The following is a 27,488-nucleotide window of genomic DNA, read 5'->3' as shown; positions in this document are numbered from 1 at the left end:
GTGGAAACAAGTCACGTTCCGACCACAGAATGCTTAAGAAGAAAGATGGATGAGATTAAACTTGAATCAGGCGATTGAAACAGTTGATTTGAATGAAAGTAGCTAACTGTTCGTTAAATTCTTTTTTTTAAGGGTGGCAACCTGCTAACACTGAAGATCTCTCATCCCTGAAAGCAGTCACGTTTCTACCCAGAGCAGGAGAGAGGGAGGGGTTTGGTGAAGGAGAGGTCAGGGAATTCTTGTCCCTGAACAATATGGTGGAAGATATGATGGTTTAGAGGGCTAATACCTACCTTCCACCTGCTTAAAACACAATAGGGGGAACATTCCATGGTAAAGATTCCTTTCATCACTGGGGGAGAAAAGGAAAGTTTTAAATAAGTATTTACCGTAGCATTTAATGAGGGCGCTAGCTGATTGTCCTTCTTCTAATTTGTTGTCCGAATACTTTTCCCGTGTTCTGCTGGTTGGGAAAATTATATTGGAACCTTAGTGAACATTAACAAAATTAGACGATAAATGTAGAAATAAGTGACATTTTGATCAAGTCCTGAAGAAGAGCCTCGACCCAAAACTATTCCTTTTCTCCAAAGATGCTGCCTGACCCATTGAGTTACTCCCACATTTTGTGTTTATCTTTGGTGTAAACCAGCATCTGCAATTCATTCCTACACATTAACAAAATTCAGATCCCCTGCAAAGCCTCCCACCCCCGCGATCCCCACATATGCACACGCAATCCCTGGACTTTGAGGGTGAGCTAGAGAATCCATTCCTTCCAGGGTTTTCACTCGGCTTTGGGACTATGCCAATTAACAGTTCAGTTGTACGTGAACATCTCGGATGAGCTGCATTGCGGCATAGCAGTGGATAACCAACGAGCAGAATTTGTGAGAGTCTTATATCCCGTGACAAAGGAGGGTCGCTGCACTAAGAGTTATGTTGTCCAATTTTGGTATAGCATGTCCAACGAATCTATCAATACACACACTGCGGGAACGGTGGTAAGTACGGGCAATATCCTTAGACTCACATCCGCAGATTGGATCACTCAACATTATCTCTTTATTTGGTGATAATTGAAAGTGCAGGGTGAAATATTTAAAAATGAGAACATGCACGAAGTGATAAACAGATGATGTTACTATTGACTGATTGTTCATTGCATTGGTGTCTGAAAATGTCAGTTAAACTGGCAGGGGCGAGGTAAGCGTTGGGCTCTATCTTCAATTAATTTTATCACTGCAGACAATGAAGGTACCCTGAATCCGTGGCTATGAGCAAGCCGTGAAGGAAAGCATCATATTTTATCACCAACAGGCCCAGAAGGGGGTCATCTTTTGCAGTCTAGAATGCGCCAAAGTGTCTTCTTCTTTCAGACTTTCGGAGCATAATTTATCCGTGCGACCCACGATCTGCCTCCCAATTCTAAGCACGCTGTTTCCTTTGCTCGAACTGTTTCTGAAACTGAATTATTGATAAAATTTTTAAGAGATTTTTGTCTTCACTTTTGGGTTAGAACCGGAAGGAGTAACCTATTGAGCAGCCCAGTCGTTTATAAACCATACACTTTGATGCAAAATATGGCAAAGTAATACAGCATAGCATTTATTAAGGCGAGCTATGATTCAAGACATCTAGGCATTATATTGAAATCAGATTGTAACAGTTCGGCTAAAAGAGCGAAAGTCAGCACTTTCCTGTTGGGGTGTTACCCTGACGCTAGAAACTAGCTACTTTAAACATGCTATAATTAAACCCGTCAGTGTTTACCACTGGCTTAATTTTCCCCAAGATTAAGATCCCCTCAAGAGCATGGTACCCCCCCCCCCCCCACCACCCCCGGGCAAGTTAACGTGTCAAAGTCATGATTAACATTTCTCGAAGCATATACCATTATACACGGTGTGTGTGTGTGTGGTGTGCTTTTGCTTCCCCCCCTCTTTACCGCGACACTGAACCACTCCTATGTCTGCTGTTCTTCTAATTTAAGGCCCACGCCTGCAGTAATGTCTGACGATTTGTTGAGCGTTTGGAATTAGTTACGTTTCAGCTTGGTTTTGTGGCTGTTTGTTATTACGTTCTCATGCTCGCAGGCCACATCTTGGTTCCTCACCGGTCTGCTCCACCGTTAATGGTACGCTATTACCTTCGCATCCTCTCCGTCCTGTGCTGCTCAATGAAGTAGACTGTCTTTTTTGTCTTTTCTCCCTTTTGAGTTCCCTCTGTACTTCCCGCCCTTTCTTCTTTAACCCCCCCTGTCCCAACCTCCCAGTCCACCCCCTCCCCCTTCTGGTGCGACGGCCATCACCATGGCTCAAGTACTTGCAACTGGTGGTAAGCCCCCATTAGATCTCGCCCTGCCATATAAAGGGCCCTTGAAGTGGCCAACAACAGCCCCGGGCGACATTGCAAGCATTTTTTACACCAACACCATCCCTCACCACCAACAACAAAACCACCTAGCAGCTCCTTAGTTGAGTCCCCCTCTGACACGACGCAACTTCGCGCCCTTTTTTTTTTCCTCTAGTTCACCTGTGGGTACTGCTCACCTGTACGATCTCCCACCTTTTTCCTCTTAATCACATCTACTACTTGCCTTTATCGTGATTCTATTTGGTTCTTCCTTGCGCTTGCTTCCCGATGACTCCTACCCATTCCACGTTTCGCGCGCGCGTCCCAATACGAGAGCAGTGTACTTCGGCCTTCGATCGCTGGTGGCCCTAGTCGGTTCGCCTGGCTGCTGCTCAGCGGGCCCGTTTCAGCGGAGAACGACCTCCGAAAGGCCGTGACTGAGAGTTGCCATCTGCGGGCGGACTTGGGCCGAAAGCCCGTTGTTACTGGGTCATCTTGGTGAAAAGGAACTGCCATACTGGGGACATGTGTACTCCGGTCGTGGGTGCTTCGTGGCCCAGTCGTGACCGCGCCGCCGGGGTCCCTTGATGCGTCGCGCTCTCGCTCTTCTGGGCCCTCGTCGCTCGGCCGCGGAGGAGCCTTAACCGTGCTTTGTGTTCCGAGGTGCGTTCGATAGATCGATCCTTTTTTTTACATGCGTTTCACTTCTAGGCCCGTAGAAGCCGGGGTGCTTGCTTTGAGTCTTAGCCGTCTGATTTTTGGGTGGACCGGCGGCGTGCTGGACCATGTACTCACAATTCCTTTTCGTTTTACTCCGGGTTCAGAGTCCCTCCAGAGTCAACTTCGCCTTAACCCGCCTGGTCCTTTGCCGCTTCACATTTGTGTATGGTTGCCGAATGCAGCCTATCTCTAATCATCACTCCGAGCCTCACCTATCTAACGTTGATCCCTGACTCTTCTAATTTTTTTTGCCACCCCACTGTTGCCCCCCATTCTCTATTTCGTTCTTCTGTCTGTCGCCATCTCCCCGCGGCGACTCTTCTCGCGCTCTGCTCGCTCCGTTCCCTTCAATACTCAATATTGGCTCGTTGCCGTGTCCTTTCGAGTAATCGTGTATTAGCGCACCTTTGTACGCTATTGCATCACACTCTATCCCTCTTCCGGTTGATGGTTTGAGTAGCCCGCATAACATCTCTAGCGCACCTGCCCCCCCCCAGCGTTCGCTGTCAATTACCTTTACTTCTGACACATGTCGTAAAACGACCACAAAGGGCCCCCAAACCACCCAAGACCCCCCGCCGGATGGATAGCGGTTTTGTGTGTAGAACTGTGCGAAATGGTCCTGCTCGATCAATTGCACGGACGTACGTGGACCATTCTCCCAGCGTTTGAGCCACACTTCGATGTGTGCCACAAGGAACGGGCCCACACTTCACTAGTTGACTAAGAGATGTTGCAACGGTGCGCATGGAGGAGCACACTTCAAAGGTACAGCGGCGTCAAAGCATTTTGAAACTCGACAATCTACTGCGTAGCAAGGTATGGGTTACTGGAAGGAACGCATGCACCCCCCCCCGCCGTGCCCACCCCCCCACCACCGGCAAACAAGCGACAGTACCCTCTAGTTGATTTCTGTGGTGCATTATTGTAGCTGGTTCAAAGCTTGACCCGTTGGTGGAGACACCACCTTCAATTTTGCTGCAGCAGATTTTTCACACATCAGAACCTGAAAAGTGTTACATGGAGTCTTTTGCAGAATGAAAGGATTTGATTGGTGCATCATCAGTTTACTGCACACCAAGGTGATGTATCCAAGTGACGTGAAGTTAAATATCAAATTAGTGATGATCTGTGGGCTCTGGAGGAAACACAGAGGTTTGGATTGATTCAACAAACCAAGAGACTCATTGCTTATACCACAATCAGTGAGGATAGGTAACAAATCATCCTCTATGATAATCCTCAACACTGGTGCCCTGCAATGATGCATTCTCAGCCCCTTCTTTACTCCTTGTACACACATGACTGTGCAGCCTAATACAAATCCAACAATACATATAGAAATTCACAGACAACACCACCACAGTGGGCTGGATATCAAATAATGACAAGATAGATATAGGAAGGAGATTGAGAACCTCATAACCTGGTGTCATGATGACAAGATTTCCCTCAGTCAACAAGACAAAATAGATTGTAATCGACTTTAGGAAGCGAAACGGTACACGTACCCCATTGGTTTCGCTGAAGATTGGTTTTGCCGAAAGCTTCAAGTTTTTTTGTTTTTTTTTGTCAACTAGTCCAATTTTTTGAAAAACTTTTTTGGGAGATATATAGGTATTGATTGAAATAGGTATAGAATTTGTGGTAAGAAAACCATTTTAATAGCATTTATTCTGCCTATTAAGGACATCGGAAGTGTTTTCCAGAATTTAATCAGATTATTCAATTTCTTAAGTAAGGGATTATAATTGGCTTTAAACATATCCTGGTAATTTCTAGTAATTTCAATTCCCAAATATTTGAATTTTTCTGTAGCTATTTTAAAGGGAAATTTCCGAAGATGTGTTGAGTCTTTTGGTTTTATCGACATAATTTCACAGCTTCAAGTTAATCAGAGTAAATATCACCAGCAATTTGTCGTGGACCAGCTATATTGAAGCAATGGCCAAGAAAGCACCCAAATGCCTCCACTTCCTTAGAAGGCTTAGGAAGTTTGACATGTCCCCAACAACATCTCTACAGATGCGCTGCAAAATTATCGGATGCATCACAGCATATTGTGAACAGTTTCATCCAAGACAGCAATAAATTGCAGATAATTGTGGACACAGACCTGACCATCATGCAAACCAGCCTCTCTTCCATGAACTCCATCTACTCTTGCTGCCTCAGCATGACTACCAACATAATCAAGGACGTCTTCTCCCTCTTCTCCCCTCTCCCATTAGGCAAGAGGTACAGAAGTTTGAAAATACATACCTCCAGATTCAGGTACAGTTTATTCCCAGCTGTTATCAGGCAACTGAACCATCTTATCATGCACTAGAGAGTGGTCCTGACCTCCTATCTACCTCATTTGGAGACCCTCAGATTATCTTTAATCGGACTTTGCTGGACTTCTTGCCCTAAACATTACTCCTTTTATCCTGTATCTGTACACTGTGGGCAGCTTGATTGTAATCATGTATAGTCTTTCTGCTAACTGGATAGCACGCCACAAAAACAGCTTGTCACTGTACCTCGGAAAACGTGACAATAAACTAAGCTAAACTATATTCTTCGTACATTGCGTGCAAAGAAGCACTCAAAGTATTGGATGCCAATTAGAAAAGGCATGTTAGTGATGGGTATATTTGAAAAGATGGAAAACATTATGAATGGTGTAGGATTTCCACAAAAGGGTGTACTTTATCCTAAAATGGAAGCAAAGCACACTTTACATAAATCATTTTGTACATTAATTGAAAAGTTCTATTAATGTTAAACTTGAAACAGTTCCAAAAGCTGTTGAGACAAAATCCTAGAGAAGTCCTGCAGTTTGATAATCTCACATAAGACACTTTACACTTTTTTTTTAGTTTTGACTGGGCAGCTGGTTTGCTTGTTAGCAATGTTTACTGAAGACAGATGCAACTAGTATTTGGAGTTTGACTGATTTTCAGTTTACTTAACAGAAGTGTTGCTTTCTTCCAGATGTTGATGAATGTCAGGCCATCCCAGGCATGTGCCAAGGTGGAAACTGTATCAACACTGTTGGGTCCTATGAGTGCAAATGTCCTGCGGGTCACAAACAGAGTGAAGTATCGCAGAAATGTGAAGGTAAGAAGCTTACGTCATGTGTCTTATGTGGTGTGTTTATTACTGCAGTTCAGCAGGTGGCATGAATTGAATGTAGTTTACATGTGACTGATTGCAGAGCTTTTTTGCAATGATTAATTACCAGTTTATATAACTGGTAAAAAGAATTAACATTATTTTCCAGTTGTGCTAGACTTCATTTTATTAAGATGGAACAATGGATTGTCAGATATGAATTACAGATATGTACATTCAAGTCCGAGCTGGTTCTGGTGCAGTACAATTGGCACAATCAAGTGTGTTATTGCAATGCCAAAAACAATGAGACCTCATATATGCATCTGTAGTATATCTTTGTTCTATTTTCTCATATCATACTTGGAATTTGCTTTACTCCATTGTTGATTTCAATCAATTGACTGTATATTTGAGGATGTCATTGCTAATGGAAAAAATATGGTTCTATCGTCTCAAAAATGCAATGTAATTGAAGGAGAATAACTGGCAAAACTGATGAGAAAATATCCAGATTGATATAATCATCTGATCTAGAAAGTAAACATGGATTAGAGGAACCCACGCACTGAAAGTTAGAAAAAATGGATGGCTGATTGAATTGTTTGGTAATTGAAGTCTGCTCATGATCTGATAGAGATTTATTTCATAAATTTACTGAAGTTTGTGAGGGCATCAAAATGACATAATTAAAGAAGTGTCTCAAATTATTGTGCATGCCACAAATACTAAGGCATCAACTAGCCTTAAATATCAACTAGCCACAAGTATGAAATATCAACTAGCAACAAGTTAATGAACCCTAATGTGGTTAACTATTTTGAAGCTGGAGAATTCACAAAAGGAAGAATTCTCAAAAGGAAGAAAATAAACTAACTTATTCTAAACGAACTTCCCTTAAATAAAATTGTGGAGTTTAACCTGGGGCACTGGAGCCATCTGCACCCAGTGGTCTTCCACCCACTATGTTTGCTTTTACCTGGAAGTATATTTGAGCAGCATCTTGGTTATTGAAATTGTAGATAAGAGGTTGAGTGCAAGCCTTCCCATGAATGCTTTGACAGTTGATGAAGCCAGGCCTTCATGTTTACTTGCAGTCAAAATTGTTAAGATTCTGAATATTTACAAGCGTTCAAATTAAACCACAGTGAACATCATTGCAGAGTGGCAATGCAGATCAGGAGATTATTTATCATTTGCACGTTTTCATTTTGTAGGTGGATTACTACATTAAATTTTAGTTTGGCTGACTTTTGCTAAGGTGGCATAGTGGCAGAGCAGGGTGGTACAGGATGGTGGTACCCTCACAGCTCCAGTGAACCAGGATTGATCCTGACCTTGGGGAATGCTTGTGCAGAGTTTATATGTTTATCCATTGACTTCATGGGTTTCCTGTGGGTGCTCTTGTTTCCTCCCACTTGCTAAAAACGTGCTGGTTAGTTGGATAAATGATTGCTGTAAATTACTCCATTGTGAAGGTCTGTAGCAGGAGAATGGGGGGGGACAAGATGGGAAATAAGAGAGAAGAGGTTACCAGGAAATAAGTTGGTTTAAGAGAAAGCTGAAATTGCTCCTAGAGCCAGCATAGATTTAAAAAGCTGAATGGCCTTCTATGGTGGTTTATGAAACATGAAAATGTAATTTGTTTTTATTAGTTAAAGTATTTTGTCAAGTTTTATCAGTAACTTTAGCATTATTAGATAACCAGCACGAGTTACCATTAAATGGTTCTGATGCTGGGAGAAGATCGGGATCGGAATGTTTGAAATTGTTCAAGCGTTCTGATTGCAACATGCGCCTTAATTTAATTCAACAAAGAAACTGACAAGTTACTAAAGAACCTTGGAAACAGTGGAAACAGCTCACCACTATATTATGTTTCCCAAAATACTTTAAGATCACACAAGCCTTTAATCATATTTCCAGATCTTGTAAGAAACCTTTCTGGATTCAAATTATCCTCATATTTTCTTTGTTTGTTTCTCATTAGATAAATTTGAAATTGAATAGTTTGCTAAGTAAACAGATCCCGGATTAGGTTTCCTCTCTTTCACAGCTGAGGCGTCAAACCTTGTTTAACTCTCAGCTAAAACAAACATGTATTTCCCCAGTATCAGTGACAAATGAGTTTTTTTTAATGAGGGAGTCTGAAGAAACTACCCAACTGACAGAAAAAAATGTCTTTGCAGGGCTAATAGCAATTGAAACAGTGTTCCACTGAACACTTTTAGTACAATGTTACGCACCTTAATTTCCATTCCCATATGAGTTAAAGTGAGAACTAGAACTCTCCAAACAGGGGTAATTTACAGAATAAACACATCCTATTGTCAAAGGTCGTGTAGTATTTATTGACCACGTTAATCATATAAATCCCTTGCCTCAGTGGTGAATTAGGTTATTCTTTCTCGCAGTTATTATGATCTACATAGAGATCAGAAATTGAAATTAGTGGAAAAATGATCACTGACAGTATATCACATGAGGAAATTAGTTTCTGTTACTTGAATGTTATATGGATTGCACAGTGGTAGAGTTGCTGCCTTATGGCGTCAGAGACCCAGGTTTGCTCCTGACTACGGGTGCAGTTTGTATGGAGTATGACCGTGTGGGTTTTCTCCGGTTGCTCTAGTTTATTCCCATGTTCCAAAGACGTGCGGGTTTGTAGTTTAATTGGCAGCTGTAAATTGTCCTCAGTGTGTCGGATAGAACTAGCGTATGGGTGATCGTTGGTGGGCCGAAGGACAAGTTTCCACGCTGTATCTCTTAAAAACTGAAAATTAAAACTGCATGTAAACTAATTATTAACATTCTTTGCCTGTTTACACTTTTTTAGGCAAAATATTATAAATTGGGATTGGATTGCACCGCTACTTGTAGTTTGCTTACCATTTCCTATTAGAACCATGCATTCTTCCATGTTATTCCAATCTTGAGATACTTGTCCACTGAGAATCCTCTGTGCATAAACAAAATGTGCTGAATGACTGGCATGATGACCAATGGTTATTTAGAGTCATCAAATGTCAACAGCTTGTGCATGCTCAGATTTTTTTTAATTGATGCTGGAAATTTGGATGTTCCCAGTATTATCTGCTTCTACATCCCTGCTGGGATAGCAACATCGATACGCGAAGAGCTGTTGCCAATCAGTTAGAAAGTAAATAGCCAGCAGAGCCGGACATGTTCTACCTGATTACACCATTGCAGAAAAATGCCTAAAGTCACTTTGGAACTCCTTCACACGGTACTAAAATCCAGCACTACTCTTGCATTCACTTACATGGCATTGTAACAGGTGTCACTCTCGCGTCAATATTGGCATTAGGGCGACAAAACAGCTTCTCAAACGAGCAGGGGAGAAGTGGACCACCAAGGAAGACTTTAAACTGCTTTGTTGAAGAAGGCTGTTCAAGCACTGACTTTGTGAGGTAAGGCAGTGCCATTTGATCTAGGTCCAGCTATTGCAAATAGTCCACCAATTTGTCGGCTATATTGCTGAAGGATGTGTTAGTGTGCTGCATTCTGGTGAATGTACTCTCACAATGCTGAAGAGGTCCCAGAATTTAGAACTAGCAATGATTTCGAAGTCAGGGTGATGCTTGATTTGGAGAGGAATCTGCATGTGGTGGTGCTCTCATCCACTAATGCCCTTGTCCTCCTTGGTGGTAGAGGTTGTCTGGGAGGTGTAAATTGGATGATTCCCTGCAGTGCATTTGTAGAAAGTACACACTGTGTACTAATGGTGTGTCAATGGTGGAACAAAAGTTTAGGTGGATTGGCGAAATGCCAGTGAAGTGAGCTGTTTTGGTCCTGGCTCGTGTTGAGCTGTTTGTGAGTTGTTGGCACTGAACATCCATATCGAATGGCGGTGCAGGCTCGAAGGGCCGAATGGCCTGCTCCTGCACCTAATTTCTATGTTTCTATAATGGGGGAATCAGCAATGGCAATGCCATCGAATGTCAAAGCTGGGCGGCTTGATCCTATTGAATGGCGGTGCAGGCTCGAAGGGATGAATGGCCTACTCCTGCACCTAATTTCTATGTTTCTATAATGGGAGAATCAGCAATGGCAATGCCATCGAATGTCAAAGCTTGGCGGCTTGATCCTTTCTTACAAGATACAAGATACAAGATAAATTTAATTGTCACGGGCACAGTGAAATGAATTCCCATACAGCCATACAATAAAAATAAACAGGACTCAACACACTATAGAATTCAACACAAAACATCCCCACACAGCAGAACCAAAGTTTCCCACTGTGTGGGAAGGCACCAAAGTCAGTCTTCTTCCTCCACGGTTCCCCGTGGTTAGGGTCTCCCCAAACCCTCCGCAGTTGCAGCTACGGGCGGCCCGATGTCCAGGACCGCTCGCCGGGATGGTACCAGTCCGACGTCGGGGCTGCGGGACGTCGTCAGCGGCGTGGACACCAGAGTCGGCCCTCTCCTACCGGAGTCGGTGGCCTCCAAAGTCCGCAGGCCGCGCTGGGTGGAAACTGCTGCTGTAGGCCCTCTGCAAGGCGCCCCAGGACCACGATGTTGTTCAGCGCCGCCCGCGTTGGAAGCTCTCTGCACCAGAGCTCCACGATGTTGGAGCAACGGCCCAACGCTCCGGAGCTCCAAACGGCGACCCAGGTAGGCATCGCCCGCTCCGAGGTGACTCCAGCGCTGCGCCGCCGCTGTAGCAGCCCTGGTCCGGTACTCGGTCCCCGGCAGGAAAGGCCGCTCCGATCCAGCTGGTAGGCCGCGAGGAGGGGGGCGAGGACGCAACTCGGATAAATAGTCGCGTCCCCGCCAGGAAGAGACTTGAAGACGGTTTCCCACTTACCCTGTCCCCCTCCCCCACATAGAAAAGTAAAAGTTTCCCCCTAAAACAGACTTTAGACTAACTAAAAATAATAAAAAAGATAGAAATTACATACAGGCTGTAGGTAGAGGCTGCTGCCAGTGCAGCGCCTCTAGAGGCTTCTTGTGGAGGTGATCAGTAGTATGAATGTTATTTTTTACTTAAGAGCCCACGCCTTAATGCTATCTAGATGTTTAGGTGTAGCTGCAAGCAGGCATAGACAGCTTGGTGGACACAAAATGCTGGAGTAACTCAGCGGGACAGGCAGCATCTCTGGAGAGAAAGAGTGGGTGAAGTTTCTGGTTGAGGCCGTTCTTCAGACTGATGTCAGGGGAGCGGGCAGGACAGAGATAGAATGTAGGCGGAGACAGTAAGATTGGTGGGAGAACTGGGAAGGGGAGGGGATAAAGAGGGAGGGAAAGCAAGTGCTATTTGAAGTTAGAGGTCAATGTTCATACTGCTGGGGTGTAAGCTACCCAAGCAAAATATGACGTGCTGTTCCTCCAATTTGCGCTGGGCTCCACTCTGACAATGGAGGAAGCCCAGACAGAAAGGTCAGATTGTGAATGGAAGGGGAGTTAAAGTGTTGAGCAACCGGGAGATCAGGAAGGTTAAGGCGGACCGAGCAGAGGTGTTCAGCGAAACGATCGCCGAGCCTGCACTTGATCTCGCCGATGTACAGGAATTGACACCTGGAACAGTAGATGAGGTTGGAGTTGCAAGTGAATCTCTGCCTCGCCTGGAAAGACTGTTGGGGCCCTTGGATGTAGTCGAGGGGGGAGGTAAAGAGACAGGTGTTGCATCTCGTGCGGTTGCAGGGGAAAGTACCCGGGGAGGGGATGGTTTGGGTGGGAAGGGATGAGTTGACCAGGGAGTTGCGGAGGGAATGGTCTCTGTGGAAAGCAGAAAAGAGTGGAGATGGGAAGATGTGGCCAGCAGTGGGATCCGGTTGGAGGTGGCAAAAATGTTGGAGGATTATATGCTGTATGCGATGGCTGATGGGGTGGAAGGTGATGACAAGAGGGACTCTGTCCTTATTGCGAATGGGGGGGAAGGGGAGCAAGAGCAGAGGTATGGGATATCGAGGAGACCCTAGTGAGAGCCTCATCTATAATGGAAGAGGGGATCACCCATTTCCTAAAGAATGAGGATATCTCCAATGACCTGGTATGGAAAACCTCATCTTAGGTGCAGATGCGGCATAGACGGAGGAATTGGGAGTAGGGGATAGAGTCTTTACAAGAAGCAGGGTGGGAAGAAGTGTAGAGTAGATAGCTATGGGAGTCAGTTAGTTTGTAATAGATGTCGGTCAATAGTCTCTGTGATGGAGACGGTAAGATCTAGAAACGGTAGGGAGATGTTGGAGATCCTGCACTCAAAAGTGAATTTGAGTGCAGGATGGAAATTAGTCATAAACATGAAGCATAGACAGTTTGTTTGGTGTGGAATTGTAAATGCAATTAAACATTCCGCAATCATGAGCAAAAGTCTTTAGTTTTATTGCTCCTTTGTTTAGGTATAGTGATATAATGGAATTACTTGCTAGACCATTTCAGAGGACATTTAAGTGTCACCCACATGGAGTGAGTCTTGACATAGACCAGATAAGGATGCTACTTTTGTCTCCAAAAATACATTGGTAAACTAGATGGGTTTTCATGACAATCTGATCGGTTTTGCCTTCATTGTTACTGAGAAGATTTGGTAGGTTTTTTCACTCCCAAAATTTCAGAATATTAACCAAATTTCTATTCCCCATCTGGGGTTTGAAATTGGGTTTGTTAGTGCATCTCTCTGATTTATAATATGATAATATAACTTTTGCAGCACCATCATCAATGATGTATATGGTCTTGTTATTGTGCAGCTGACTTTTTGTTGAATATTTAGTGTTGATCCATACCTATGGAGCAAAGTCCATGGGTTTTGAGCAGTTACAGTTCTGCACAAATTGTTTAAGTTAATTATTTTGTACAGTCTGGGATATTCAGTAGAATTATTGACATTGGGAATGAAATCGGTTTATATTTTGCTCCTGAGCCCTTATTATGAGGTTGATAGTTAGCAGATGAAAAGAGGATTGACTGAATGTTCTCGGTCCAAGCACCATCCTGTCAAAATGTTTATTCAGGCTGCCACCTGGACTTCCTCAGATCCTTAGCTCTCTGAGGATCCAAGCTGCAAGGTCCATCATAAAGCTGTTGAAGCCAACTTTCCATTTAGTGTTTCTTAAACAGAAAAAATGAATACACTCCTCACTACAGTTTTATTCCAAGGAGACAGACCTAATTGTATTATTTTAAAGGAAAGTCTCAGAAACTGAAGTGTCTTTGGGAGGGTGAATGTGTGTGACACAAGACAGAATACAGGGTGTGTTGATTTATGAGGGACTACTTTCATTACAACATTGCCCCCTTTTATATTTTGCTTCTCTTGGCAAATGAATATTCCCCATGTTTTATATTTAGAACAATATTGAAGGTGGCCATTTGGTCCATTGTGTCCATGCCTTCTCCCAGGGAAACAGTCCCATTCATTCCATACCCCTCCCCCCATTTCCCTGTATGCTTGAAAATTTATTTTATCTCATGTAACTTTTGATTCAATTTTGGTTCTTTTAACCATAAACCTACAATGAACAGTCATCTACAGTGCCCTCAATAATGTTTGGGACAAAGACCCATCATTTATTTATCTGCCTCTGCACTCCACAATTTAACATTTGTAATAAGAAAAGTCACATGTGGTTAAAGTGCACATTGTCAAATTTTAATAAAGGCCATTTTTATACATTTTGGTTTAACCATGTAGAAATTACAGCAGTGTTTATACATAGTTCCATGGGGCGGTATGCTTTGGATCTTGGGCAGTTCCATCTTTCCTCCATACTTTGCTCTTGCCATCACTCCGATATGTTAATCTTCATCCACAGGACCTTTTTCCAGAACTGTAGTTGCTCTTTTAAGTACTTCTTGGCAAACTGTAACTTGGTCATCCTATTTTTGCGGCTAACCAGTGGTTTACATCTTGCAGTGGAGCCGCTGTTTTACTGTTCATTAAGTCTTCTGCGGACAATGGTCATTGACAATTCCACACAGGGATGATCAGCCATAATCACATTGAATGGTGGTGCTGGCTTGGAGGGCCGAATGGCCTACTCCTGCAACTATTGTCTATTGTCACACCTGACTCCTGAAGAGTGTTTATCATCTGTCGGACAGGTGTTTGGGGATTTTTCTTTATTATTGAGAGAACTCCTCTATCATCAGCTGTGGAGGTCTTCCTTGACCTGCCAGTCCCTTTGCGATTAGTAAGCTCACCAGTGCTCTCTTTCTTCTTAATGATGTTCCACACAGTTGATTTTGGTAAGCCTAAGGTTTGGCTGATGTCTCCAACAGTTTTATTCTTGTTTCTCAGTCTCATAATGGCCGCTTTGACTTTCATTGGCACAACTTTGGTCCTCGTTGATAAACAGCAATAAAAGTTTCCAAAGGTGATGGAGGAAAGACTTGGAGCTGAGAGCTCTCTTATACCTGCATTAAGGAGGCAATTAAACACACCTGAGTAATTCCCACTTGGTGAAACCAAAATGTATAAAAATGGCCTTTAATAAAATCTGACATTGTGCACTTTGACCACATGTAATTTTTTTCTATTACAAATCTCAAATTGTGGAATATCGAGGCAAATAAAGAAATGATGGGTCTTTGTTCCAAACATTATGGAGGGTACTGTACATTAGCCAATCAACAAGGTTACATGGAGCATGTCAGGATTCAGGACTGCCAACATTGGGTGAGAGTTGAGAGTGAGAAATTGGGAGGCAGCGCAACTTTCGCATTTTTCAGCTTGAAATTGCGCAATCTGGCGCATATTGTAGCGAGTCTTTTAACTTACACTTGAATGCAACATTTATGCTTTAAATTGGATTAGGTATGAATAAGGTTAGGCTAAATTACATTCCTAATTATATTCCACAATAGAGCCAGGCTGTGATCAATAGGTGCAGCACATGAATGACTATATTCATGTATGGGAATCAGATTATATTCATGCTGTTGTGCATATATAGGGAGAAAAACACAGAGAAACAAAGCAAGAGTCGGACTTCCATCACTGTTCTGCACAAATAAATCAATCAACCTTACCCTTTCAATATAGAAACAAGACGAAAATGATGCCACATATTCAATCATATATGGTTCAATAAAATTAAGATATATTTGTAAAAAATATATATGGAAACAGGCTCTTCAGCCCACCAAGTCCACACCGACCAGCAATCTATCATATACCAGTTCCATCCATCACTCCAGGGACAATTTACAGAAGCCAATTAACCTACAAACCGGCACTTCTTTCGGGTGTGGGAGAAACCAGAATATCCAGAGAAAACCCATGTGGTAGTAAGGCAGCAACTCGACTGCTGCGCCACCGTGCCACCCCATTAAATTAATTTTTCTATAATATATTTCTTATGGTGTCATGTCAATAAAGATGATCACATGATTCTGATTACTGCCCTTAGTTGGATAACACACATCTCCAGTCATTGTGTTTTATGGCTGGTTTTCAACCTCTTCAGTCTGAAGGCCTCGACCCGAAACATCACCCATTCTTTCTCTCCAGAGATGCTGCCTGTCCTGCTGAGTTTTTCTAGTTTTTAGTGTCTATCTTAAGTTTAAACCAGCATCTGCAATTCCTTCCTACACTATTTATTAATCAAAACAGGTCCTATTCTCATAATATTATTCACCTCAACTAAGTTTTTCCTTCACCTCCATTGCTGCAGAGAATACAATCCCAGTTATCAAATCTTTCTTCAAAATGAAAAAAAAAAATCCTGCCCTGCCAACGTCTTCCTAAATTGCCCCTGGATCCTCTCCAGAGCAATTGCACCCTTTTTACAATGTGTCATAGTCTTACAGCATGGAAACAGGCCCTTGAGCCGAATTTGTTCATGCAGATCAAGATGCCCCATCTAAACTAGTCCCATTTATCCGCATATGGCCTATATCCCAGTAAACCTTGTGTGTGCCAGTGTGTGTGTGTGTGTGTGTGTGTGTGTGTGTGTGTGTGTGTGTGTCAGTGTCAGTGTCAGTGAACCGGTGACAACATCCAGAGTGAGCGGAGACTTGCCGATGCCCGGTGGTTTTTACTCACCTCAAACAATTTTAGCTTTATTTTGAACTTCCAGCACCTGCAGATTTTTGAGCATGAGAAATTTGTGGTCAGATTCAGATTCAGATTCAATTTTAATTGTCATTGTCAGTGTACAGTACAGAGACAACGGAATGCATTTAGCATCTCCCTGGAAGAGCGACATAGCAAACGATTTGAATAAATAATAATAAGTGTCCGGGGGGGGGGGTGGTGATTGGCAGTCACCGAGGTACGTTGTTGAGTAGAGTGACAGCCGCCGGAAAGAAGCTGTTCCTCGACCTGCTGGTTCGGCAACGGAGAGACCTGTAGCGCCTCCCGGATGGTAGGAGGGTAAACAGTCCATGGTTGGGGTGAGAGCAGTCCTTGGCGATGCTGAGCGCCCTCCACAGACAGCGCTTGCTTTGGACAGACTCAATGGAGGGGAGCGTGGAAACGGTGATGCGTTGGGCAATTTTCACCACCCTCTGCAATGCCTTCCGGTCGGAGACAGAGCAGTTGCCATACCATACTGTGATGCAGTTGGTAAGGATGCCCTCGATGGTGCAGCGGTAGAAGTCAGCATGCGGCATGCGGTCAGCATGGGAGCGTGAGAATTTTGTGAAATGCGTGAGGCTAACGCTCAATGCGTGAGAGTTGGAAGCCCTGCTAATAATGCAAACATTTTATGCAAGTTCCAATTGTTTGGACAAAAATCACTTATTACTGCTTTATAACAGTTAAGTTATTTTAAGACCATTTCAGAAATTATGGCAGTCAACAAACATCAACTAACAAATTAAAGCAAACTAAAAAAAAAATAACATGTTCCCTTTCCTGACTCTACCTCACAAGTACTTTAACGCTGTTCACAGAGCAAAGGGAAATTAATCTCAAGAATCAAAATCGGGAAAGTGGGGGCAATTTTGCTTAAATGGTCATTCTAAGCCCATTCAGATCTGCATAGTCAGAATTACACAACGTACACGGCTGGCCCAATTTGTCCATAATGATCAAGTTGGCATTCTGCGTACCCCGTTGCTGGCTGCCGTTCCCGGATCAGCTCGCGTCCCAGGGACTGGCTGCAGTTCTCAGGTCGGCTCGCCTGCCCCGATCTCGCGAAAATGAATTGAAAAAAAACCCCCACCTTTTTTCTGGTTACAGGCCAGATTCGGCCCGTGTGCCATAGGTTGCCAAACTTGGTCCTAGATGTTTGGCCTCATTGTGGTCCCCCCCCATGTTTTACAACCGATTCACCTGGTTAGTTCTGTCTCCGGCTGCTTCATGTTGTCAGCGGCTGCACATCCAACCAAGAAAGAAGAGGAGAGACGCTATGTCTTAAGGGGTTGGACAGGCTAGATGCAGGAAGATTGTTCCCGATGTTGGGGAAGTCCAGAACAAGGGATCACAGTTTAAGGCTAAGGGGGAAGTCTTTTAGGACAGAGATGAGAAGAACATTTTTCACACAGAGAGTGGAGAATCTGTGGAATTCTCTGCCACAGAAGGTAGTTGAGGCCAGTTCATTGGCTATATTTAAGAGGGAGTTGGATGTGGCCCTTGTGGCTAAGGGGATCAGGGGGTATGGAGAGAAGGCAGGTATGGGATACCGAGTTGGATGATCAGCCATGATCATATTGAATGGCGGTGCAGGCTCGAAGGGCCGAATAGCCTACTCCTGCACCTATTTTCTATGTTTCTATGTCACTCACAGCCGCCATCTGATGCGCTTCCCCAGACCATACAAATCGCTCTGATGTGGCGCAAAGAGACAAACTGCAGGGACTGAAGACAGCGTGAGAATTCTGTCATCAGCGTGAGAATTGGCTGTAATGCGTGACTCTCACGCTCAAAGCGTGAAAGTTGGCAGCCCTCTCTAAGGCCAGGATGTGACAACACATACACAGGGGCTCGCTCTCTCTCTCTCTCTCTCTCCCCCCCCCCCCCCTCCCCCCCTCCCTCTCCCCCTCCCCCCTCTTTCTCTCTCTCTCCCCCCCCACCCTCCCCCTCCCCCTCCTCCTGAAGACAGGGACCGAAGACAGCATAAGAATTCTGTTATCAGCGTGAGGGCGTGAGAATTTGCTCAAATGCGTGACTCTCACGCTCAAAGGGTGAGAGTTAGCAGCCCTGGGATTTAACCCAGATCTTTGGAGGTCAAAGAGTCATACAGCATTGAAAAATACCCTTTGTCCCAGCTTGTCCATGCCGACCAAGGTGCTCCATGTACAGTAGTTGCACATGCCCCTGTTGGGTGCACTATCCTATCCATGTGCCTGTCCAAATGTCTCTTAAATGTTGTTATAAATGTGCGAGGCAGTAACATGAACTGCTGCAGTACTTAACTTGCAATGTATAAGAAAGTCTGCTATAAGCTGCCAACAGAGGAAGGCTTGCACCCAAGTGTTTGCCTGCCTTTTCTAGCCCAACTACCTGGTAATTTAATGCACATTAAATGTAATAAGTTGGAAGATCACAAGCTGGGGAGCAGTAAGGAGAACACCATTAGTTCATGAATATGTAGATATTTTTACCTTCACAGATCAAAAGAAAACTTGCTTATTTTATTACAGGTTAGAAATATATTTGCTAAAGTAAAAGTGAAAATAATATATCTAGCATGGCTAGATAAATTGCATGTATGATCGACTTTTAAGAAAGGCTAAATTATTGGTTTAAAATAAAGATCATTATCAGAAACTAGGCAGGGCAATTACTTTTTTATATTAATTAACTTGGGGTGAAATCCAACTACGACAGTAGAATAAACATTTCCTCTTTCTTCCGATTTAAGGCTCTAACTGCAGTGAGATAAGGCAGTTTTAATACTGTTCTGAGGTCCTATGTCCAAGAATTATCAACAATTTGGCCCACGGCAATCATACTCAGAATGGCCAAAATAGTAATTGGTATGTAAAATTAAACAATTTATGTTGGCATGGTGCTTGCTGAGATTAGTTAAACCATATAATTGAAATGGGGTGGAGAGAGCTATGTTAAGCTAGTTCTAAACATTGAGTGCCAAAACTGGCCCCATTCAGCACCACCAGAAGATCTGAACCTAATTTTAAAATAATCTTATACACCTATGAAATATAATCATTACTATTAAGCCAATGATTATTTAGTTAAAACATAGCTGAATCAACAAAGGTTTAAAGTTAAGCGACCATCCCAGTGGCTTGGTTGTAGGACAGAATTGGTGTCCAGATTACTACTAATCTGAGAGGGAGAATTTTGTCATTGAGACATGGATCTGTGCCTACACTGCTGTTCGGAAAGAGCATAGTTAATCTTTTACTTTGTTACCATTTTTTAGTACAAACCCCATAACCCTTGATTCTCTTATTATTCCAAAATCATTGTCCAGTTTTTGATTCGAGCAGCAGGATTGGGAGCTGTTTACACTCAGGGATTCCCTTCACAGGTGCTCTGGGCATGGAAAGCACTTTTTTCTCTACAGACTGCACAAATTTTACATTTACAATGACATAGCTCTTGGAATATTTCACCTGGAGTGGCTACAGAGGCCTAACTTATGCACACTAAATCACAAAATGCCACCTTTGTTTGCCTCAAGGACTATAATCTTTCATGTGTGAGACTGTACAAAAAGTATTGGCAAACAATCAAAAATAGTATATGTGGCAACTTACGCCAAGCTTGTTGTAAACCAACCCATGTTCTTCCAAAAAGGGCTGTTGTTCACGATGGAAAATCTTCCAAATTTGTCCCACCAACCAAAATCCAACTCCGAATGAGATCATCTAATTGACCCCTGGCGGTAAATTGAGCTTATGTTCTCTTTGTTCTATGTAGCAGAGAGGTTGGTGAGCTATAAGGACATTTTGAGACTAGATTAAAGCTGAAATGGCAATTATGTTTTAAATAGAAAATTCCAGTAATTTCCTTGACAAAATCTGAACAAAATGTATTTTTGCTTTCCAATTTATTTGAGAGGAATAGTGAATAGGTGTTCAAAAGTAAAGCATACAGCCAAAATTCATAACTGCTCGTGGCAGTAAAGAAAATTAAATTCTGATAGAATCTTTGACGTTTATAATTAAACTAGACTAAGTGGACCCTTTGGGTCCCAGCTTCACATGGGAGGGGTGGTCTCCCAACGCAATATTCCACCTTTCCACCAATTCAAATATTGGTGGCCAGTGGGGGAGGGGCTTTCTGGAGCACTAGTATGAGTGTTATGGACTGAAGGGACTGGTTTCCAGAGGGCTAGTATGGACATTGTGGGCCGATTGGATTATTGGGCTGGCGGCTCAGTCACTCAAGCCTGGTGTGCTGACAGCTCACTCACTGAAGGCTGGTGGGCTGGCAGTTGACTTACGGCTATTCATTGAAATGCCACTTCAAGCAGGGTGCAAGGCCACCAAATTCAAGTGCAGTTTCATACCACTTCAAGCAGGGTGCAAGGCCACTAAATTCAAATGCCGTTTCACACCATTTCAAGCAGGGTGCAAGTCCACTAAAGAAAGAGTCATGACCTCTCCCTCCCCCTTCTGGCAGAGACTGAGCCACGCCCACACTTCCAGGTTTTATAGTCCCTCCCACAAGAAGGGGCGTGGCCTTAATTGCGTGATTGATAGGAAAGAGAATCTCAACATTTTTTAAACATTAATAACTCTTTTATATTTCATCAATGGGAAAACTCCTCGGCACACGATGAACGGAGGGGGATTCTGAGTAAGATGGCCAAACATCACAGCCATATGCCGTAGTGTTTTTCCTAAAACCAATATACAGTGCAAACAAGACGTGATCAAGATTAGACTTAATTGTATAGACGGCAAGGCAACTTTAGCATTCTCAAACCAACTTTTCAATTAGGCAAGGCAACTTTAGCATTCTCAAACCAACTTTTCAATTAGGCAAGGCATTCTCAAACCATATTTTCAATTAGGCAAGGCATTCTCAAATCAACTTTTCAATTAGGAAAGGCATTCTCAAATCAACTTTTCAATAAGGCAAGGCATTCTCAAATCAACTTTTCAATAATGCAAGGCATTCTCAAATCAACTTTTCAATTAGGCAAGGCATTTTCAAATCAACTTTTCAATTAGGCAAGGCAACTTTAGCATTCTCAAACCAACTTTTTAATTAGGCAAGACAACTTTCGCATTCTCAAACCAACTTTTCAATTAGGCAAGGCAACTTTTGTATTCTCAAGCCAATAAACACTTTTGCATTTTCACACTACATTTTCAAACCACATTAAGGGCACTGACAGGTCAGTAAAACCACTCACAATTTAGTAGACATGTGTTCAGTGTTATTCACACCTCAGACTGAGAATTGCGACCTCTCGCTCCCCTATCCTGCAGAGAACTGAGGCACCTCCACACTTCCAGGTTTTATAGTCCCTCCGGAAGGGGTGTGGCCTTCAGGAGAGCGAATCTCAACATTTTTAAAACATTAAAAAGTATTTTATTTTTAATCAATGGGGAAAATCCTCTTGTCCTGACCAGCAGAGGGGGACTCTGAGTAAGATGGCCAAAATTCACAGCTGTAAGTGGCAGCGTTTTTTATAAAATCAATATACAGTGCCAAGATCAGACTTTTAGTAATATAGATGCAGCAATGGGATAACAAGGAACTTTTGATTTTATTGAGAATTTGCCAATCATATTTTCAAGACAATGACTGAAAAATTTACGGTATATAGATTTAAATATATATCTGCTCAAAATTAATCATTCAAATTCTGAACCCACAAATTAAATATTGTGTAACTGTTTAAATTATGCTTTTATGCAAACAATTAACCAAAGAACTTAAGATGAACTTTTCACATTACATCGCAACTTTCACATTTTTAATCTTTGCCATTAGCAATTACCTTAGGAATGAAAGGCTCATTGTTCTTAGCGATGGAGTATGATGCCCATGATAATCATATTTCATGCTTCAAAATATTACAGAAATGGAAGAGCTTTAGAACAACTTGCATTTAAACTTTAACCTACTAGAAATGCTGCAAGGTTCTTTAGGGGTAGAGGAAAGAAAAATGAATGAACCTAGAGGTAGAGTTAGGTGAAATTATTGCTGGCATATTTCAAGATGTCAATTTGGAAGTGCTGCAGAATGAAGTAAGATGGAGAGGTTTAAGATGTGGTTTAAGATAGTGTTTGTAGAGGTGTGATCTTACTGTGAATTTGTATATAGCCTCCCTTCATGAGGAAGTTTGATGCAATACAGTGCAACATCATTGTGACTATGCAGAAACATTAGTCATTAATTTTTATTTTAATAATTAAATTAGAATATTAGATTATTTGTGGTTATTGTTTTCCTTCGGTCAGAACCTATTTCTTGGGTAAATGTCAAATACTTGAGGACATTGCTATAAGGTTAGAGGGAGAAAGTTTAAAGGAGATGTGCATGGAAGGGTTTTCTTTTACAAATAGGGGTAGAAACAGATATGATAATGGGGTTTCAAAGGCTTTTTGATATACGCATAATATGTAGGGAATGGAAGGATATGGAGCATTAGGGCAGCACTGTGGTGCAGCAGTAGAGTTGCTGCCTTACAGCGCTTAGGGTGCCAGAGACCCGGGTTCGGTCCCGACTATGGGTGATATCTGTATGTAGTTTGTACGTTCGTTCTCCCTGTGACCGCGTGGGTTTTTTTCCGAGATCTTCGTTTTCCTCCAAAGACGTACAGGTTTGTAGGTTAATTGGCTTGGTATAAGTGTCCCTAGTGTGTATAGGATAGTGATAGTGTGTGGGGATCACTGGTTGGAGTGGACTCAGTGGGCCGAAGGGCCTGTTTCTGCTCAGTACCTCTAAAACTAAAAAAGCTAACATTTGTAGGCAGATGGTTAGTTTAAGTAGGTATAATATTCGGCACAGACGTTGTGGGTCGAAGAGACTTTTCATGTGTTGTATTTTTCTATGTTGGATGTTTGTCCGATTCAAGTCAGCAAAGCACATTCTTGTGCAACCTTTGCTTACACTGGGGTTGGCTGCAGTTCAGTTTGCTACCAGGATGCAATTTGATTCCATCCAAATTGCCATTGCTGGGATATTTCATTTACTCATATTTCATTATGACAATAATTATTCAACTCAACAAGTGCAAGTTCTCTAGTCTGCACTTTTGTGCAGTATTTGTAAATGGCTGTGATCAGTCTTTCCACCTCCAGTAATCTTGTGTCTGAAGTCAATAAAAAAAATGTAAATGACATAGCATGCAAAATTGATCACCTGCGATTAATTATAGAACTTGTCTGGAATGCTAGTTTTTAATTCTTTCCATTTGCTGATATAAGTACTGAAGCCATTCATGCTTAATTCTAATTATCTCCTTTGGCAATTACATGTATGATATTATTATATGCCCGTGTTATTTCTAATGGTATTGAGGCCAGTTACATTGTCTTCACTCTTGTCAGACGAGAATTCACTTCATTCACAATATTAGAATAAAACCTATATTTTTCTCAACAATAACTTTAAATGTAGTTTTTAAATGTAGTTTTAAAATGTAGTTTTCCTGACCTATGAGGAGGGTCCTTTTTTTGGAACATTCAGGTGAATTTCAAGTGATGTTATAATTAATTTGATGTTCTCCAATTTGCGTTGGGCCACACTTCGACAGTGGAGGAGGCCCAGGACAGAAAGATCGGTATGGGAATTGGAAGGTGAGTTAAAGTCTTTAGCAATCAGGATGCGTACTGAACGGAATGGTTCAGTGAAACGATCACCGAGCCTAAACCGAATATTGGTCTTGCCAATATATAGGAATCCACATCTGGAATAACGGGTACAGTTGAAGAGGTTGGAGGAAGTGCAATTGAACCTCTGCCTCACCTGAAAGGACTTTTGGGGTCCTTGGATGGAGTCAAGGGGGGAGGTATAGCGACAGGTGTTGCATCGCCTGCTGTTGCAGTGGAAAGTACCTGGGAAGGGGATGGTTTAGATGGGAAGGGATGAGTTAACCAGGGAGTTGAGGAGGGAGCGGTCTCTGCAGAAAGAGGTGAAGATGAGAGGATGTGGCGTAGTGTGATCCTGTTGGAGGTGGCAAAAATGATGGAGGATTATTTGTTGTATGCGACGGCTGATGGGATGAAAGGTGACTCAATTTTCCAGTCACCTTTCTGGAACTCTGTCCCTGTTGCGACTAGGGGGAGGGGGAGCATGGGCGGAGCTGCGGGGTACCGAGGAGACCTGTGTGAGGGCCTCATCTATGATGGAAGAGGAGAATCCCCCATTCCCTAAAGAATGAGGACACATCATCTTGGGTGCAGATGTGGCGTAAACGGAGGAATTGGGAGTAAGGGACAGAGTCTTTACAGGAGACGGTGGGAAGAAGTGTAGTCTAGATAGCTGTGGGAGTCATTAGGCTTATAATAGATGCAGATATAATTGATCTATAATGGTGCATTGTCTGCTTTGATCTGTCATTTTTACACCTTACCCTACCATATCTCTTGTCTCCCCCTCCCCTGACTGTCAGAAGAAAGGTCTCAACCCAAAAGGACACAACAATCAATACAATATAATACAATCAGTTTTATTCGTCACTTGCATATAAAGTGCAAGTGAAATGAATTTGCCAGCAGCGGTACAATGAAAAAGAACACACAATACACAATAAAAATTTAACACAAACATCCACCACAGAATTCAATCCAAATCACTTCAAGAATATATCAGACAAAAATGACTGAATTATTCAAGGGCATAATGGTACATGTAATTAAATGCATGTTCAATAGACAAAAGACAATTGGTGCAGGAGTAGGCCATTCGGCTCTTCGATCCAGCATCGCCATTCAATGTGATCATGGCTGATCATCCCCAATCAGTACTGCAATTCAATGAGAAAGGTATAAGGAATATTTCAAGGAAGAGACAAGGATATCCCAGAGATTAGAACGTAGATTGCCACGGGCACAGCCACAAATAATAGAAAACAGGAGTGCATACAATACTAAGTTCGGAAGTGAGTGATTTTCAGGAAGGTTTGTAGGACTGGAAGAGGATACAATGATTGGGAAAGGAAACGTAAGAAAGGCCAGAACTGAAAAGTTCAAATTTGTCTCTCCAGATGCTAAACTTCTGTAAATCTCATTTAACTTTCCTCTTCCTAAAAAAATATTGTGCATGAAATTGATCATGCGTGGGATCGTAAAATGTATAGTGTTAAATCAATCACCCACTTACCATAATTTTCTTTATTTCCATTAAGTGCAGAGCATAAAATGGGCTGTGAATTCCATCCCTTTTGCATTTGCCTGTAAATTCAGACGTCTGCTGTAAAGACTATACAATTATTACATTGGCTAAGATCATTTTAAAATACTTTTCACCACAAGAGTAGGCATTGGTCCAAGTTGAACTGCAATTAGAGTTACAATACGTCATCTTGGTCTCCCATTGTTAGAGCACAATCCCTCATTTTAGTTACCGGTCTCACGTCAAATAATCTGGAAAATCAAGATAGACTTATCCTGTAAGAGTACCTTCAACAGTCAACTCTGTCACCTTCAAAGAACTTAAAAAATGTTATTTGACCTGCTTATCATGGACATTGAATTACAGCCATTCTTTTTAACTAAGATTGAATTTGTTTTATTTGGAAATACAGAAAAGGAAAAAAGCCGTGCAGTACTTAATGTTATGGTAGTTTCTATGGAGTGTTTCTTTGATGTTGGTATATGGATATGGTATGGTATGGAAAGTGGGGGTAGACGCAAAATGTTGGAGTAACTCGGCGGGTCAGGCAGCATATCTGGAGAGAAGGGATGGGTGATGTTTTGCGTTGAGACACTTCTTCAGACTGATGTTTGAAAAGTGATATGAAAAGTAAGCATAGGTTGTGACTAATTATTTCCAGATAAAATTCATCTGTCCTGTGATGGCATTCTGAAGTGTTCTAAATGACAAATTAAACCAAAATAAAAGAAAAGCAGCACCTCAATTCTGCATCACCAAAATATTTTCAGTTGCAAAAATCATCATATCTTCGGCATAAAAAGCAACATAGTAAAATGAGTGGAGAAAGGACATTTCTGCATTATGTTGGAGTTATAGATTCTGCAATTCCAATAATCTGAAATATGATTATTTCCAAAATAGCATGAGATTATGATCAAAACCAAAATAAATTGTGTGCCACACTAGAAATTTGACTGGCATTGCTGGCTCTGATCTGCTTTTCAATTTCTATATCAGTTGCAGACAGTCAGGATAAAATCCTTTTTGAACATTGCACAGGAAATTAGGTCAGTTTCTTCCGAGGTTCACTATTTGTTGAATATAAGAATACTTCTCAGAATGTTATACAAAGTCCCGAATATTATTCCTTAGTTGACTTAATGAGAATAAGAAAACCATGAACTCTGGCAGTATAAACAAAATAAATGCTGCTTCCGCTGACTTTTGCATGTCTGTTTAATAGGGTAATGACAATGGTGGACATCGAAACAAACATCTAGTATTGAAGGATGATAACTCTCGAGTAACAGTGGTTGCTGTGACAATATTTTAGCAAATGTCATACCATGTGGTACACATAATTCTTAAATATAAATACATTAGTTTTGTTAAATTCAATCTGATGCCTCTGCTGAATTAAATTAGAAGAGCAAATATCAACTTGTATCCCTGGTCCTGAGTGCTCTTATGGCCCCTACCAAATAAATAAATATTATTACCCATATATCTATATTATTAAAAGTCTGATCTTGATCACTTCCTGTTGTTCTGTATATTGATTTTAGAAAAAAACGCTGCCACTGTGATTTTTGGCCATCTTACTCAGAGTCCCCCCTCCACTGCGCAGGACAAGAGGATTTTTCCCATCGATGAAAAATAAAAGCGTTATTAGTGTTTAAAAAATGGTGAGATTCTCTCTCCTAAAGGCCACGCCCCTTCGGGAGGGTCTATAAAACCCAGAAGTGTTGAGTGCCTCAATCAGTCTCTGCAAGATGGGGGGAACGAGAGGGTCACGTCTCTTAGTCTGAGCTGTGAATAACACCGAACACATGTCTACTAGACTGTGAGTGGATTTACTGACCTGTCGGTGCCCTTAATGTGGTTTGAAAATATAGTTTGGAAATGCTAAAGCTGTGTTGCCTTTGGTTTGGAAATGCTAAAGATGTGTTGCCTTTGGTTTGGAAATGCTAAAGCTGTGTTGCCTTTGGTTTGGAAATGCCAAAGCTGTGTTGCCCAATTAAAGTTGCCTTGCCCAATTAAAGTTGACTTGCCCAATTAAAGTTGCCTTGCCCAATTAAAGTTGCCTTGCCCAATTAAAGTCGATTGCCTAATTAAAGTCGCCTTGCCCTCTATATAATTAAAAGTTTAATCTTGACCAC

At 42.1% G+C, this 27,488-nt stretch overlaps 1 protein-coding gene across 1 annotated transcript in view; it reads left to right on the top strand.

The window, feature by feature from the left end:
- LOC129695673 (fibrillin-2-like) overlaps positions 1 to 27,488 on the top strand; it is a 296,346-nt gene that overhangs the window by 81,202 nt on the left and 187,656 nt on the right. Inside the window, exon 7 of the mRNA XM_055632838.1 lies at positions 6,052 to 6,177. Within this exon, the coding sequence (XP_055488813.1) occupies positions 6,052 to 6,177 (126 nt within the window). The remainder of the gene's footprint in view (positions 1 to 6,051; positions 6,178 to 27,488) is intronic.

Source organism: Leucoraja erinacea, chromosome 3 (assembly GCF_028641065.1).
Source record: "Leucoraja erinacea ecotype New England chromosome 3, Leri_hhj_1, whole genome shotgun sequence".
Lineage (NCBI taxonomy): Eukaryota > Metazoa > Chordata > Chondrichthyes > Rajiformes > Rajidae > Leucoraja > Leucoraja erinaceus.
Note: the sequence above shows the minus strand (reverse complement) of the source record. Positions and strands in the feature narration are given on the sequence as shown.